Source organism: Stegastes partitus, unplaced genomic scaffold (genome assembly GCF_000690725.1).
Source record: "Stegastes partitus isolate 25-593 unplaced genomic scaffold, Stegastes_partitus-1.0.2 Scaffold116, whole genome shotgun sequence".
NCBI classification, from domain to species: Eukaryota; Metazoa; Chordata; class Actinopteri; family Pomacentridae; genus Stegastes; species Stegastes partitus.
In genome coordinates, this window is record NW_007577847.1 from 799,377 (window position 1) to 817,333 (window position 17,957).

The 17,957-nt window shown below is 44.1% G+C and overlaps 1 protein-coding gene across 1 annotated transcript; it reads left to right on the forward strand.

Annotated features, from left to right (window-relative positions):
* Positions 1 to 405: 405 nt before the first annotated feature.
* On the forward strand, positions 406 to 13,411 carry LOC103354696 (ephrin-B1-like). The gene is made up of 4 exons (XM_008278146.1): positions 406 to 445; positions 685 to 777; positions 6,512 to 6,628; positions 9,003 to 13,411. The coding sequence occupies exons 1-4, from the start codon at positions 406 to 408 to the stop codon at positions 9,395 to 9,397; spliced, it is 645 nt and encodes a 214-aa protein (XP_008276368.1). The 3' UTR covers positions 9,398 to 13,411.
* The last annotated feature ends 4,546 nt before the right edge of the window (positions 13,412 to 17,957 follow it).

Below are 17,957 nucleotides of genomic sequence, written 5' to 3' on the forward strand. Positions count from 1 at the left end.
GTCACAGCGTCTGAAGTGACTGTGACATTGAATAAACAACCCCTCGACCCTGAGCTCCTCGCCCCGAGTCCGAGCGGCGACGCGCACTTTAACAGCGCTCGCTCTAATATGTTAATGGACACACACACACATGCACGCACAAACATTAAGGGAGGCATTTAAGCCCTCTCCGCACTAGCAGCAAGTAGTGACACATGTGGCTCAGAAGGGAGTAAGCTGCTCGAGGACTTGGCAAGCAGCTGGAACTCTCGCTGGCATGTCTTCACTGCGAAACTATGCGCCGGCAGAAAGCGCACACTCGCAGGTCCGACCATGTTGCTGCTCTCCACCTCGGCGCCCTCCCGCCCTCAGCCCTCAGCAGACTCTAATGTTGTTCCATTCATTTGACTTCGCTTTATTGTGTTAATGAGAGATACCGTTGAGAGGAGCCGGCGGTTGATTGAGGGTGAGAACGGCTAATCACTGGAACAGCTAATCAGTGCTTGTCGTAAATATTGATTAGTTCTGTGCGTTATGGACGTGCTCATTAACCGGTGTGTCATCTTCTCTCCTCCTCTTTCTCCTGCTTTTCTTTTCTTTTACCCTCCACCACTTCTTCTTGTCCTCCCACACACAACCCCCCACCGCCCCCTTCTTTCTCTCCTCTTTTTTTTTTTCTTCCCCCCTCTCCTCCTTCGCCTCCAGCAACCTCCAACGGCACAGTCGAAGGCCTGGAGAACCGGGAGGGGGGCGTGTGCAAGAGCCGAGCCATGAAAGTCATCATGAAAGTCGGGCAAGGTAAATGTGCGCTCACCTCACATGTAGAACACAATGCAAGAGCTGCTGCTGCCTTAAAGCCATGTTTCACTTTGGTGTGACATTTTCATTTATCGCTATGTGTGCCCAGCGTGACTTTGTCCGCCACCAGCCTCCGACGAGACCCGCTCTCTTGGAAAGTTGTGTTATGAAATGGACTTAGTGTAAATGTTATTTTGTTTTTGACATGACTTGTTTATTGGCGCCGCTTTATTTTGATTATTTATTGGCAGCCAGTTGAGGTTCATTGTGGTGATGGTATTTACAAAAAAAAGTTTGCTGTCTGAAATAATGATTTCAAGCAAAATGTAATTAAAGAATTACCAAATTGAGTTGGTAAGGATTTTGTTTTCCACGTTTGCATCATTTAAGATTAGTTTAATATGATTTAACTTGAGTTGCATTGTTTTTATGTTAATCAGAGTATTTGTTTTTTAATTATACTTAAATATGTTGAAATAGAATAATACAATGAGCAATAGTGATTCAAAAATAAAACAATATAAATCAGAAAAATGTAAAAAAAATATAAATATTTATCGTAAATATACAGTTAGATCTCGGGGATTTTGCAGTTTCAACACAATATAAATACGTAAATATTCTCCACCTTAAAAAGAAAACAGAACATTACTACTTCACTATTTAAATTATAAAAAACCATTTACTAAATAGTTTCCAACACTCTGTAATGTAGTTGTAAGGAGCCAGAAGGGTTTGTTTACGAGTTATTTACAGGCATCCGGAAATCTGCTTATAAATGTTTTAAAAACTCTTAAAGACAAGTTGAGTTTCAAAGTTTATTTTCTCAGAAGAAACTAGTTTGACTAGTTTACTTCTACTCAAGGCTCACTTGTTAGATTTCTTTCTTAGCTTAAGGCCACATCCTGTGACCTACATTTGCAGACTGAGTTTTCTCAGTTGTCATCCAAAAACAATACATTAAATAACACTTTACTCTGTTAATAAATTATTATACAGTTTGTATTAAAACCTTACATTTTGAATTCCTATAAAATATGAGGGCATAAGAGCACAGCTGTTATTTAGTTGTTGTTTTTATATAAAATGTCTTTATGTAAAGGTGAATGACATTATAATATTTCACAGCTGCACATAACAGCTATTAACTGTTCATTGTTTAGTTTAGCGTTTATAAATCAACAGTGGGAGCATTAAAATAAAGTGTTGCCAACAACACAGTCTCAAATGATTGCTGCTAGTAATGAATGTCTTAAATATCACTTTCAAATGAGCGGCGTGGATGTAGTGCCGTCACTATCTGTTTAACATCTCTGCTAGGATTAGGCGTTTGCATGCAATGTTGCAAATCAATAACCAGGACTGCTTTATGGACTGCACTATTGGATTTTCAGGATTTGTGCGTCACTGTGATGAAGTAACCTGATTTATCAGCCATTGGATTCCCATCAGCTTATTTCGTCTGTTCCCTTTTCCAGCTAAACTCACAGAAAATGCACTATTGCGATACACAGCAGACGCGTACCACGACGGATCCACTCGTTGTTCCCCGCTATTAGTTGTGTACACTATTTTTTTTAGAAATCGTCTATATCCACAAACAGTTTTTGCAAACAGTGTAGAAAATGAGATCCGGGAGAAATAACAAGCGAATGAAGAACGGCTCCAGTTCCAAATTGCAATAAAACCTCTGATGTTCCTCAGCTGCGATTCTCATGCAGCAATCACGGAATGAAAATGTGTTTGAAATTGGTACGTAAGTGCATGGTCGGGGTAAGTCATCTAAAAATGCTGGAAGTAAACAAGCAAGCTTTGTTTAGATATCCTTGGACACAACATTTGGTTTTTATCATACGTTTCACTTTTATACGCAGTTTTACTCAATTTGTGGACATCCATATCCTGAATCTGACAGGGTACAGTACACAGATGTGTTACTCTGTAAACACTTCCCTCATCCTCAGTGTGGTTGTTTTGACCGAAACAGACACTAACCACCATCTGAGAGGAACATCTGCCCGCCATGATGATCTGATTCCAGCTTAAAAGCTGGATCTCAACATGTCAAAAATAAACCGAGACTTGCTGAGGAATCTGCAGTGTCTGTGTATGTGTGTGTGTGTGTGTGTGTGTCTGCAAATGTGTGTGCAGATATTTGAATGTTGGCTAGTGGAATGACAGCAGTGTATCCTGGCAGCCGGTGGGAGAATAGAAGCTAACAAGCTGCTGATGCTAGCAAGGTCTGAGTCGGAACAAATTCAGCAGATACAGAGAAAAATACCCACAACCATCTCAGCAACAGACAGGCATTGCATTATCTTTTCCATGTAGGTCAATTTGAGCATCCCGACAGCACTGGGATTGCAACACCGCTGCAGAATGACAACGTGGCTGCACGAGTGCAGGCAACACAGGGCTTTTTTTCACCCTCAGCTATTAACCGGGAGAAAAATAAACCTGTGCTCTCACGTTAATGAAAGTTGAAAGGAAATGTCTCACTCGAGGAAAGTTCTAGGAAAGTTCGCCTCAGCTGGAGTCTGTTTTCGTGGCTCCCGGCTGTTCCTCAACTTCGCTAGAGCCATGCACTCATTTCCCAAAACAGTCCAAAGCGAGCTGTCACTCACGATCAATGTGCCCTAAAAACCTTGTTAGAAAAGATGCTGCCGGCCCAGCTGCTACTACTTTTAAATCTATTTCTGTGGGTGGAATTTTTGATGCCTAATGTACCCATCCAACCCAGTAACTATTTGAAGAAGGGCCATGAGAAATTAGAGCGCTGACAGCGGCTTTGATTTGGCTTCTGTGTGTAATTTCTAGGTGATTGTTTTTCCTGCAAAATGTTCTGGTGCAACTAACCGTTATTTTTATCTTCCATTAATCTGACAGTTATTTTCTTGATTAGATTAGGATTTTTTGGGGCTTTTACATGATAGAAAGCACTGACAAATGTCTAATTTAATTTCCTGTCATGACCTATGCAGAGTTCTTGTTTTATCTGACAGTGATGCAAGATAATAAAGTTTGTCTTCTTCAGCTATTGGACATGTACTTCCATTTAATGCGACGTTATACTCCTATTCTGCTGCGATTTAGAGCAAAATATTGTACTGTTATATTACAAATTTGAGCTTTTACACACAATCTGGCATGTGTTATAATGGATAATACGTCTCTGAAGTATTTCGGAATGGTTTTTGATGCATATTTTGCTCATACTGCAGGCATACTTTAATTTATGTAAGCATTTATTAACAGAAATTCATTCAGTTTTGGCTGCTGATATGTATTCAAGTTATTTCTCAGGATGTGAAATTTGAAAATGTGCCGCTTTTCGCTCTTTTGTTTACCCAAATTGAATATTTTTAGCTTCTGGATTGTTGTTCAGGCAAAACGAGTCATTCGAAAACATCACCCTTCACCTCGGGCAAATTTGTTATGGACATCTTTTAGCGTTTTCTGACCAATTAAGTAAAAAAACAAAGAATACTCAAAAGACTAATCAGCACTCGCTGCCCTAGGCTCTACCTTCAGCAACCACACTCGGCTTTGTTTCAGCCAAAAAAAAAAAAAAAAAAAAAATGCGTGGGCTCCACTTGGTTCTGACCCCAGATGCCATTGTGTTTGATTCACATTTCCTCCGTCTCCTGTAGCTGAATGCCAACACTTTTCTCTCGCCAAGGCCTCAAGATCTTCCCATATGTCCACTCGTACGCCTTTGCACTTTGGAATTACATTTTGGTGACTCACTCCAGTGTGAAATATGCATTTCTTTTATTCCTACATTTCATATCTGACTGCGACGACGCTCAGGGGTCGGAACCGCGCTGGATCATTTGTCTCGGGCAAGTTTCGCGCCCTGACGTGTCGATATCTAATTGCGCTTTAAGTGCCCCGTAGTCTGTCTTTTGTCTTTATGAAAAAATGAGCAGTTAAAAGGAAGTGAAACTGATTGAAGGGGAGATACGGGAAGCCCATATTTTATACATAACGTTGCTGCTCAGCAGTCTCTTCCCCCTCCACCACAACATGTCACCGTGCTCATTAGAAATACGTTGACTCACCGCCTCGCACGCATCTCTTCCCCTCTCACATTTTCTCTACCTCACTCCCCTACATATCTGTCTCTCTCTTTCTATTCTATCGCTCCATCATTGTCTCCCTCCCTCACCCCTCGTCTCCTCCCCACCTTCTCCCTCCTTCTGGCGGGTTGGCAGTTCTGAGGTAGTTGCTGTCTGCATAGCTAAGGGAAATGTCAGCAGTACACACCGAAAAAATGGGTCAGAACATTAGAACGCTCCCCGCACATGCTCAGTGGTTGACACAGAGTCGGGGGCTATAACGCAGGGAGTGAATCAGATCACTGTGTCCTCTCATATCCTCGATCATGTGCGAATGTTCCCACTTCTCACTCCTGTCTTTTCTCATCAATTATTGACAACGCACAACAGCTCACGGCTAGGTTCACCGCTTGCCGCAATCAGCATGGAGCGATGTGATGGTCCGGACATGGAGAAGATAGGGGCGGATTTGCGAATAGTGTGGTTTGCGTTAGCCAAATACCGAAGAAAAACGAGGGAAGAGAAAGCGGACGGCCATCGTGAACGCATATTCCTTCCCGTCTCTGGCTTTTTTTTTTTGCTTATATCTACCAGATGCCCCGCACCTGAATCATTTCTGCTTGAGATTTGGCCAAACTGGGGTGGAAATAGAACCGCTAGACTGTCAGAACCTCTTCAGTCACACACCCATGCACGGCCACACAAAATTGCCACGGGAGACTCGGATGTAAATTGCCCTTCTCCCCACGCGCCCTCCTCACTTATTTCTCTCACACACCCCTCTGAGCAGGCCTTGGGGCAGATGCAGATAAGGTCCTGATAGAGGAGAAGCATCTGATAGAGTGCCGTGGAAGCCATCTGAGCGGCCTCGGTAATAGTTTTTAACTGTCTTCTGTCTGCCGGCCCTGCCCTTGTAAAATAACCACGGTGTGGACCCACCAGTGTTTACTGCACAAAGACTTCAAAGTGTGCGCTGAAATCAGAGCAGACAGACAGATAAACTGTCTGTTTCCTTTGCGTTCCCTTCAGAGCTTATGCAACCCCCCTCCTCCTCGTCCTCGTCTCCTCTTCCTCGCCTCCTCTTCTCCTCTTCTCCTCGTCTCCCCCGTTCGCTTCCTGTCCCCTCTTCAGAAGTGTGCCTCTTTCAGGCAGAGTTAAAGCCGGAGCAATAAATAAGGCATATTATGGCCTTTTAACGTGATGAATAATGTAAAACAATAAAAAGTTAATATATAACTACTTTACCCTCATTCTGCCAGGCCTAAGTGTATTGTAAGTATATCGTAGGTGTGTGCACATGGATGTGTGTGTCCTACGCGCTCATGAGTGTGTCAGTGTTGGAAATGCCTGTCTGAGTGTTTGCTGAAGGAGCTGCTGATGTAGATGTGAGCTCTTTCTTTTCCTCTTTTTTTTTTTTTTAACGGCAGGACAGGAGTATTGGCGTGTTTCACAGGCGTTCGCTAACTTGTCCTTCCGCTTTTTGTGCTTTCATCTTCACTTCTGAGACGCTTTTCAACACATGCAAAGATAACCTTCTCCGTGCATAAAAGATATATCACAAGATAATAAAAAATAATCCTCGCTGTTGCCGAGAACAAGTCATTGTAATTCAGCGCATGCAGCTTGCCAAGGCTGACTTTCTCTGTGTGTGTGTTTTTTTTTTTGTTTTCCCACAGTCCCAAACTCTGCGAACCCCGTGGCGCCGGAGACTCCAGAAGACAACGCCATACCGGAGTCCAGTCCCAGTCCGCCCGACCAGGGTCGGATTGGACCCGAGATTCCAGGAAACCCTGGTGAGCAGATTGACGGATCAACAGCAGCTCCATGAACTGCCGCTTAGCGCTCCTTAAAGAATGCTTTCTAGATTCCGGAGTGCAAATATTTTAGTAAAATAATGGTTTTTGAAATGTAAAAAAGGAATATTCACAGCCTTAAGGGTTCCTCTAATAATTAATCACATTTAGCCTGAAAAGAGAAAAATAAAAATCATAGTTGAGTCTCTCAAAGTATGCATTCTCTCATATGGCTTTTTCCTGCCGCAGGCGTTCCTTTGATTTTTTTGGGGGGGGGGGTCAGCAAGCTTAAATACGTGTAAAACCACTGTTGTAGGTGAATAAACTCTCCAAAGTCCAGGTTGCAACGTTACAACACGAAACCCCACCCAAAACAAACACAGCTCACCCTGAGTCACTTCACTTATTTATACTGTACACAAAAGGGTGTGCTGCACCCAAGGAGACTCAAAGACACACTTTCTTTATTATATATCTTTTTAAACCTCATTAGAATTGCAGATAAATGAAGATTAAAAGCAGAGATAATTGAAGGAGTCACTTGAGCCTCCTTGGATGCTCTGGGCCCTCCTTGTTTCCTGTTTTCACCAGCACCTTTCATAGCGGCTCCCCACAGGAGGGACCGCTTCTTCTTCTTCTTCTTCTACTATTCTTTTTTTTTTTTTTTTTTAGATCACTCCCTACACAAACTTTTTGACTTACTCCACAACTTTATATGCCACAAACTTCCTCCCAAGTACAGTCTGTTCTGCCTGTCCCAATGTGATAAGCTGTCCTCATTTAATAATTGCTTATTTGACATTAGTTACTCTATAAAAAGATTGCCTAATGTCACTTTCCCCCCCCCCTATACCTGGGCTTCTACCTGTCTACCATTGTTAGATCAGTGATTATGTCAAGTGAAGAAGTGGAGGGTGGAATGAAGGACAAGTCGTTGTGGTTTGAGGGCTTGATATTTCAGGAATGAAATTTCTGACAGCCTCTCTCCGGGCTCTCCGCGGCGCCCAGAGTGTACGAAATTCCTCCAGCCTCTGATTTCACCCGATAAGGCCTCGAATTGGTAGCTCTCGGTGATGTCATTTGGTCGTGATAAGGGCGCCGTTAAAGCCCCTCCTCAATAAATGGTTAAGTGCAAAAGTGGCCGGACGAGTGCGGAGACACAGTCATTAGTGTGGATGGCAGTCTCCGGAGGTATGAGGGCTTGTGTGTGTGTTGGGGAGGGGAGGGGAGGTCATGGACAGTAAAGAGGTGGTGGTGGTGGTGGTGGTGGTGGGAGAGGGGTGAGTGCTGCTCTTTGGCAGCAGCTGCATGCATACATGGAAAACAGATTTGGTTCTTCTCAGATTTCAGTCACTGGAGGAGCCAGCCATTCTCTTTCCCATCCAGTCACCACCACCACCCCCCTCCTTCCCCATCCTGAACCCCTGAAACAAAGGGATAAAATAAAATCAGATGTTCAGATATGCCCTCCTCATTTTTGTCCAGTTTTTTTTTTCCCCCCTCCATATCTCACTTGGCCTTTGCCAGACAAAACGCGGCCTCGACATGTCACACAACATGCCCGGGCTCCAATCTTATCGGGGCAGGAATCTCGGTTATGCCGAGTGATGACTACAGATTTCATTACGAGGCCTATTTTGATTGAGCTGATTCAATTAGATTACATCAATGGGGCTGTTAGTCATGTCGAGCAGACAACAAAAACTGGGATGTGCTCGCAGTTGATTTAGGCACACAACAGCTAAGATCTGTGTGACACATGACAGCGCCGGCTTACTGTAAATGTTCCGCAGTCTCTGAGGGACTATAAGAAAATTACTGTGATGGGGAGGAGTGAAATCCTATTTAACAAACACACAAGGAACCTCGCGAGTGTTATTACTGTTTTCTTTGGACCCTGATTTGACAAACGCCGCTATAACCATCCGCCTGAAATCCTCCCAAAGCAAACAAACACATATGTAAGAAAGCAGTGCCATTAAATGAACTGATAACGCAGCCGCTAAATGAGTGGAACAAGAACAGGCTCTGTGCCGAAGGATTTGTGCATTGCGATATTTTCATCCCAACCCCCTCATCCTCTACACATGGCAAAATGCAGCTCCCCAGAGGACACGGAAACCAGATTTTTTGATGTACCTATTTGATCTCCTTTAAATAATAAATCTCACAAATATAAAATATGAAATAAAAGTGAAATATGGGGCGAGGGAACATAAAAAAAAAGTTAGACTCTCCTCCTTTCAGCACAAGTACAAATTACAGCACCCTCCTTTTTCTGACCCTCTGTTCCCCCGTCATAATTATTTTTACAGTCCCTAAGCCTCTCTCTCTCTCTCTCTTTTATTTTTTTTTTCGTCATTTCTCCTTCTAGACCCCATGAATCAAGACCAGTCGGGGTCCTCGGCAAACTCGGACGGCATCCTGGGCTCCAAAGTGGCCGTGTTCTCCGCCATCGGGGCCGGCTGCATCATCTTCCTCCTGCTCATCCTCCTCCTCGTCATCCTGCTCATCAAGATGCGCAAGCGTGCCAGGAAAAACGCCCACTCGCAGCCCCGCCCCTCGGCGCTGTCGCTCAGCACCCTGTCCAATCCCAAGCTGCCGGGCGGCACGGCTGGCACGGAGCCCAGCGACATCATCATTCCGCTGCGGACAGAGAACAACTACTGCCCTCACTATGAGAAGGTGAGCGGGGACTATGGCCACCCAGTCTACATTGTCCAGGAGATGCCTCCGCAGAGCCCCGCCAACATCTACTACAAAGTCTGACACGCTTCGCACAAACCGGCGGCGGCACGGTCAGGAGAGAGAGAGAGAGAGAGAGAGAGGAAAAACGGAAAAGAAGAGGAGCGCTTGATTTATGTTCTTGGGAAGGACACTTCCTTTTTGCATCTTGGGGGACTTGATGCCTCTTTCGAGCCCGTGTTATTTCTACCACCTGCTGCACAAATCTGGAGAAACACACGCACTGACCAGTGACCAGCGGGGTTATGAGCTGACTGACGAGAGAGGTTTATTCTGTTTGTTTGGGTTGTCTGACAATCCCCACCCTTCCTCCTTACCTCCCCCCACACCCTCCTCCTCCTCACCCCACCTCCTAGTTTCCTCCACCACCCCCCCGCTGTGCTCTGACGGTGGGAGGCGGAGCTCGAGCAAACCAACAGATGGAACTTCGAGCTTCGTGGTTCGCTGTCCCTTTTTTTTTTTTTTTTTAAAAGAACGGACAGGATATAACTTATCTCAGTTCCCTGAAGTACAGTCTGTGCTACACCCAATTAAACACCACCATCCTAGCACACTAGCCAGGAACAGGCAGACGCAGGCCCGAACGCCACTCAGCCTGCAGTTTGTGTGCCGGGTGACAAAAAGAGAAAAAAAAAGAAGAAAAAAATCAGTGTGTGTGTGCGTGCGCGTCCGTGTGTGTGTTGGTCGGGGGCTCCGAGCTGGGCCGGGAAACTCTCCAGATAGCTCAGGTATCAGACACAGTGTGTGAAAATAATGTGTTCCTCTCCCTTCGCACCTCTGATGTTTGCCTTACTTACTATTTTTGATGGAGGATTTCCTTGAACCCTGATTCAGTTCACAAAGCAGTTGTATTTTGTTAGACTTTTCCTACAAGTGCACAATGTATAGAGTTGAAATAGATCATCATTATCGCTCCATCGTCTCACCACCCATGTCATCCATCGCTCTTTTTTTTTTTTTTTTTAGTCCTTTAGGTAGTACCTTGACCCGGACTGTTGACGTCGAGGTGTGTATGTGTGTGTGCGTGTTTGCAGGAATACTCCCTTCTCCACTGGTCTGATATGAGCTTTACCATTACTCTTGTATTTATGACCTACTTGTGTGTGTGTGTGTGTGTTTCAGGGTGTGTCCCCTGTGAGTGTGTCTGGGCATGTCCAGACCAATTTTTATTTTTTTTTTATCAAGGAAGACTTATTGGCTTAAGGCTAGAACACTACATTACTGTATTGCAAGCTTCAAAAAAACAAGACAGACAGACTGATACCCCGACAGACAGACGAGATCAAGATCTTACAAAACCCTCTCAGTGCTCCAGTTGGCACCCGCTGAAGGTTTTATTGTGTCTGATGAGCTTTCAGGGTGATGGTTTTAAAGACAGCAGGCAGGTTGATATTTGTTTGTTCGAGCTTCTAGTGTTACAGTGTAAGCATCAAACGGTGAGTTCGGTGCCTGCCGCCTGGGCGAGGTGGGCGTAGGTTGGGCGCTTGGCACCGATTGGCTGGCCTACATAGGTAGGATGCCCTATATATAAGTTGGATTCCGAGCTACGGGCTGAACATTGGGATACAGTATCGTCGGATGCCAATTGGCTGCCATCTGTAGATGAGTCAGTGGAGTGCACAGTCAGTGGCGTCGCCAGCGTGTGACTAATCTATGTGCCATCTCCATGCCCACACTCACCAGCCGGGGAGAAGAGTGAGTGAGAGCGGCGGATAAAGGAGAAAATGTTCCTGTGACTTGGCTTTAACCTGAGAGGAAGATGGCGGTGGGGATGGAGGGTGACGGGTGAGGCAGTTAAAAGGGGGGGGAGGTAGAGGTAGTTTAGCATTCATTTCCCCCCCCACCACCCCACCCCTCATCCTCTCACCAGTTGTGCTGTGAATAAAAATGCTGTGCAGAATATTCCACAGTCAAGGTGTTCAGACACTGCAGCCCAGCTATCACACAGCCCAGGGCGGCGACACAGGATTTACTGCAGCTGGCTGTGTGTGCACGCCGAAGCTCGCTTTTTAGGTTAAGGGTGTGTAGGGGGGGGGAGGCGACGACGGCGGCGTATGTACATGTAGGTGCTTATAAGTGCTTATTTGTGCTTATATGTGCAGTTTTTTCTCCCCCTTCTTCCCACCCTCTCTCCCCCCTCTCTCTCTCTCTCTCCTGTATGTCTGTGCGGCCGAAACAGACTGGGACTGGAACTTGGTGCTCCAAACAGTGTGGCTGCCAAAGTACAGAGCGCCGCAGTCCCGGCTAATGATGTGTGAGAGGAGAGGGGAGCAGATAAGGACAGCCATTCCTCAGCACGCTAGACTCGAGCTGACGTTTGACGCACATGTGCACACACACACACACACACATACACACACACACATACATACACCGAGACTGACGGGTCCAGGTTTTTATCTCCGGGGCTACGCTGACGGTTGATGTTTACTCACCGGCAGAGGCGCCTATCATCCGCCGCCACATACTATTGCCATCCACGGACAGACACTTGCTGAGTTAAAAGGCAGCCCAGCTTGAAGACTCTGGGAGGGACTCCAATGGCTTTTGCGTGTCGTTAACCTCGGAGTTAACAACCTAAACAGCTGCTTGTGCTTTTGTGGTCCTGTGTTTTAACTCAGCATGCAGCCCTCAGTGGCCCTCTGTGAAACACATCTAGATCAAATATTTTCGTTTCGGATCGCCGCGCATCCATTCACCTACACCAGCCTAGGGAGTCATTACCAGATTACCACAAACCCATGTCTCATTTTCATTCATTCTAGTGACCACTTCTTAATGTTATTCAAAATTTGGGGAGGAAGAAGAAGAAGAAGAAGAAGAAAAAAAGAAAAAATTAAAAGGAGATAACAGAGAAATGTAAATATATGGATAGAGCCCAATTTTAAGATGTAATTTCACCTGAACACTGCTCATTAAAGAAAAATTTAAGATTAGATTTTTGTAATGGAGGATGTTTGTAAATAGCTGTCTTTTTAAATTGTGTTTTGTATGAAATCCTTGCATTTTTTTTTTTTTCTGTCTCTGCAATATGTTTTTATTTTCTTTTTTTTTTTCCTTTAGAGTTAACTGAATATTGCAACGGTCACATGAGCTGTCTTTTCTCGCAGCATCCAGTATTGTCAGAAAAAAAAAAAAACGTCTTTGTTACCACACGTGTTTTAAAAAAATAATAAATAACTGGGGTTCTGAGTTATTTTTTTGTGCTCTTTTTTTTTTTTTTATTACATTGCCATTCAACAGGAGTTGCTCAGAAACTGTTCAGGACTGAAGCTTTGTCACAGAGTGGCTTTGAAATGGATAGGTCGCTGAAACTATGAATGATAAGGCCCCCCCCTTCCTCGTTCCCCTGTTGGAGACAGCACTTAACTCTGCGTATGAAGACTGTGTTATTCCACTGCCTTTGAGTTACCTACACCTTCCACTCCATTATGAGATGTAACAAAAACATTTTTGGTCCACCAAGATGAATCTTTTCTCAGTTTTAATAAGTCTATCGGGCCAGGCGGAGAAAGAGAAAGAGAGAGAGAGAGAGAAGTGGGGAGATGAAAAAGAAACGAAGCCATGTATGAGAGTGTGACCGTACCGCGCTCACCAATAAATCATCTGGTTTACACCACTCATTATCTCCCAGGCGGTCCTTTGTTTTAAAGATGCTCTCTCCTTCTCTTTCCCCTCCCTCCGCCCCTCTCCTTTGTCATCCCTCCCTTCCTAATTTAGCACAAGGATGTTGGTCGCTCATGCTACGAGCTTCACCGTAGGTTGATTTCTGCTATTTGTTTCGAAGCCACAGTATTATTTTTCAATGTGCATGTGTAAGCGAAAAAAAAAAAAAAAAAACCTGTTGAATTTGTTTCCCTTTTGTTTGAATCACAACTGTCAAGTTTTGTAATTTTATTTTTTTCGCCATTCACTTTTTCTTTTTCTTTTTTTTTGCCGCTTCTCAGCGTAACCTGTTGGCACCAGCTACAATGGAAATAACGTTCCACCAGTTTGGAAACTACCGCATATTGATAAATAAAATTTTTTCCCATGGAACTTGGTCTGGAGCGATGTTCTTCCTCTTCCTTGTTTTTTTTTTTTTTTTTACACCTTCAAGCCTTTTTTTATGAATGTGAGCGAAAGATTTTCATTTCCCGTCTCACTGACCACCTTGGTACATGGTGGGAGCATAAACCAGCCGCCCACGCGCACAGCATTTCCCTCTCAGCCCCCCCAAAAACCCTCACCTCAGGGGTCAGTGCTGCACAGATGGGTTTGTTCTGATACATTAGTCAGATTGAAATCACAAGCAGGCTTCATAAATTCATATTCGGGGAGTACGGACACGCCTTTTTGCATAGTAACTAATACCCGTATCAACCCGCTCTGCCCTGGTGTCCTCCAAAATTACATTTCTTCATACATGATTAAATCTGATTGGCTGCACTCGGCATTTCCATTGCGTTTTGTCTGAAATTACAGTCTGCATTTATCCGACTGAGGAACAAACTCCAAGTGCTCGGTGAAAGCAGAGATGGCATGAAATGTTATTAAAGTGATTGGGCATTTTCTCTGACAAACGCATCAGTGTTTGTGGGCATGGCTTTTCGTGTGGCTTGATGATGTGAGCAGAGACAGAGTGGGCGAGTGAAGAGACTGATGGCAGGAGAAAGAAAAAGTCAGGGCAATGAGACATGATGTGCCTGTGGCTTCACTGGCCCCCCCTCACACATACCCCCATAGCCCCCTCTCCTCGCCACCCCCCTCTTCACTGTTTCGCTCAGTGCCCCGGGGCAGGTACGTTCATCTGGTTTCCTGGCTCGGTCCCGAGACGCCCCCGTAGATCCACGTTACTGTGGGTTTATTAAAACCTTCCCCCCACTGAGCTACTGTGTGTGACTGCATGTTTTTTCTGTGTTTGCGACTGTGTGTGTGTGTGTGTGTGTGTGAATTTGCCACGGGGGTCTTCTTTTGCTCTACAACAGGAAAAAAAATCACGAAAAATGTGGAAAACACACTGTTCCAGCATGCACTGCAGCATTCTTTTACTCTACATTTCTTTCCAAAATGTCTCCTCCAGAAGCCCATTTAGTCAAACATTTGCTTCCTATTCATTTGCTGCGTGCTGCTGCATCATTACCAAACTCCAGAGCGGCCTACAATGATTATCAAGGGGTGAACCTTTTGATTACTTTAATTTTTGTCTGTTTACTTGTCAGCAGATGAAACACCCTCATGAGTTTTTTTTCGCTGGATGCAAGCGGGCGTAATTCCTCACATTGTTTCCTCTTTTTTTTGCTGTTTTTTTAATCGTGTAACATGGTGGCTCACATGTCTTTATAGATGAAACAAGTCACCTGGGAAAGCAACAGCTGCCAGCAGTTTGTGGTGGCTTGGGAACAATTTAACTTACACACTCATTTCCATCCATGACCATGAATACTAATTGGGAAAAGAACTTCCAAAAGAAGCCCTTTTTCTTCCCCTCCTCCTCCTTAGTGTGCAGTTATTCTAACAGTTTCTAATGTGGAAACGACTTAAATTACAGGAGATTATCCCAGAGTCACTTCTGAGGCGTCGAGGCCTTTGAGCAAACTTGCACTTTTATTTGTGAAACGTCGTTGAACTTTGATAATATAAATTCATAGCGTGCCGCCAACATTGTAATTATTATCAAGCTGATGTAAAATAAATGAGACTAGGGGCTTTTAAGGTGAAGGAACTTAGATTAATGGAGGGGCTTTTTTTTTTTGAGCTGGGTTATTCATTTTTAGATTGCACCGGTGGTGGTTGTTTGCCTCAGATGATCACCAGCCGGCTGCGCATTTGCATAGTTTACTTATCATTTTGTTTGCTGCTACACCAGTGCCTGCGAGGCAAGTCATTTCCAGTTCTGACGAGGCCACGAGGCCAGCAGCGCCTTGCGAAAGCCACAGATGGAAAATAAAGTTGGGGGGGAAGTAAAGTGATAGCTAACCAGATGAAGGAAAGAATTCAAAAACACTGGTACCATTCCTTTAAACGGTGTAAGTTGGCACCGCATCTTAGTTTCCCCTCACGTTACTTCACACACTCCGCTCCCACACAAAATCTGCTGCATGTGCAGACACTACCCTTGATCTGTTGAAGCAAGCAAGTTCAAACTCTGCAACTTCTCAACTGTGACCAGGCATCCAAAGGGAAAGTCTGTCAATATGGCCCTTAAGTGATTTGGTGTGCAGTCTCCTAATGTTTTTTCACGGGAGGGGAGGAGGCGGGGAGGGGATCATGCAGGAGACTCGTAACTCACACCAAAATCAATACGACATGCTATGGGACATGTTCTTTCTCATGTAATGTACATATACATATTTAATGAGTTAATGCATCACTCGCCGTTCATAAATAATGCAGGCACGCTAATGCCTTTCATCAAATGCTGCTCATCAAATATCAAGCAGATTTTTGGTCAATCTTCGGGGCTGCGGAGGAAACCTGAGACGGCACAAAGACATGGAAACTGAGAGGAGGAAAAAAAAAACCATGAAAGGGGGAATTCATTAGTCAAACGGTAACGTATAGATCATACATGAAAGGGCTAATTAATGGGATTCAAATTCCAATCAGCGGGGGGAACTACATCTAAACAACGCTGCTCTTTAATCCCCTCAGAGGGGCAGGAAATTCCTCCAAAGCATCTCGCTTCTTTTGGGTTATGGTATGCTTCAATTTTATGTGTCATTACAAAGACACACACACACACACTCGCACAGCCGTCAGCCACATATTGATGGCGTTGTTATGACCAGAACATGCCTGATCAGGCCCGGGTTGTGGCAGAGATCCAGGTCTAACCGAGACTCATCAATCATACAGAGAGTGAGAGAACCAAAGAGACCTGCGCACATTCAAAACGCACACACTTACAGCAGAAATAGCTGTGGCGGCTGGCTGCTGGGTCACAGGTGTGGAGACCGAGCAAGAAAGTGGGAATTATTCCCTCTTCTTTTTTCTTTTTTTTTTCTCTTTCTCCCTCCCCTCCTCCCTTTTTAAAGAGAAACAGCTCTCCCTCCCTGTCGCCATCCCTCCCATCGCCTTTGAAAGCATCCACATTTCCTTCACCCAATTTAAAGCCCACATTTCATTCACCCCCTCAGCTTCACCACCCCGCTCCTCCTCCGTCTCCTATTCTCAATTAGGCCATGCCTCGAATCTCAGGCATTATCTCTGCTGGCCATTTATATAACATGACTCCAAAACGCATTTGCACAGTTTTCCAATTACAGTATTATGCCTTGAAGCTTTGGTTCCTTCTGTCTCCCTCATTTCCCCCCTTTCACTCAAACTGCTCTTGAAGTTTAACACTACAAAAGAGTTACCCTTGCAAAGACACACACACACACCTACACACACACACACACACACACACACACACACACTCCTACTTTTATGTGATGGCCTTGTGTTTTTTTATTGCATTATTGGTGTTTGTGAAATTGTGTTTTTAAAGCTGTTTTTAAGCTACATCAAGGATTCGTGCCGTGACCCTGACAGACTGACAGGTTAGGTGAAACTCAAGAGGTACATCTGGAGAAAGCCTGAATTGCCAGACTGACTGAAAAACTAAAAAAATGTTGAATCAAAACGAGAGAATATTCAGCCAACTCCAGAAATAACCGAAAAAGCAGCTGGAGAATTTGATAACATCGACTTGAGGTTGTTCAACAAAAATCTGAAAATAGTGAATAAAAATTGGAGAGCGATGAAAGAAATGAATGAAAGGCAGAAGAAAACAAACTAAAACTATTAATGAAACACCATGAATCACCGAGCAAACGGTCCAAGAATTCTCTGTGGTAAATTGGGAACACTAGGTGAGAACTGAACAAAAACCTGAGAATACAACACAAAAAAATGAGGAAATACTGAATGAGAGCAGAAAAAATCTGAAAGAAAACTTGATAATATTGAAAAAATACCAGAAAAAAACTGAGCAAACATGTTGAGAATAACATAAAAACACTGGATGTAAGATTTTTAACAGTGCACATGTGGAAAATTAAACTAAATTTAAACATTACGGCAAAATACGAGAACACCGAATGAAATATGAACTTTTAATGAATGGATGAAACCCAATTACACTGAAATTAGCTCATTGAATAAGAACCTGAGCCTGCTGAACGAAAAATATATTAAATAAAATCTGGAGGATACGAATCAAAAACCTGAGGATGTTTAATTAGAACCTCTAATGAATGAAAAATTGAAAGTGCATCACGAGCAGCTCGGCGAAACAAAAACTCGACGAAAACATACAAACTTACAGCCGCTTAACGAAGCGTGTCGCGCACGTGACCTGCATTCATTGTGTTGTTGCCACGTTTAGAGTCCGCTGTGTGCTTTAATACTGTCTGTCAGTGGAGAGTCATGCTAAAATAAAAAAAAAAACAAAAAGAAGTGTTAGCCTATTAGTCCTAACAGGCTGTAAGTAGTTCATGGTCACATGTGCACTTTCATCCCTGCAGCTACAGTAGAAGCATTCATCTGTGCATTGGATTTTCACAGCAGTCTAAATCTCGTAGTTACAGTCATTAACTGGACCTTAATGCCGTTTGGTACC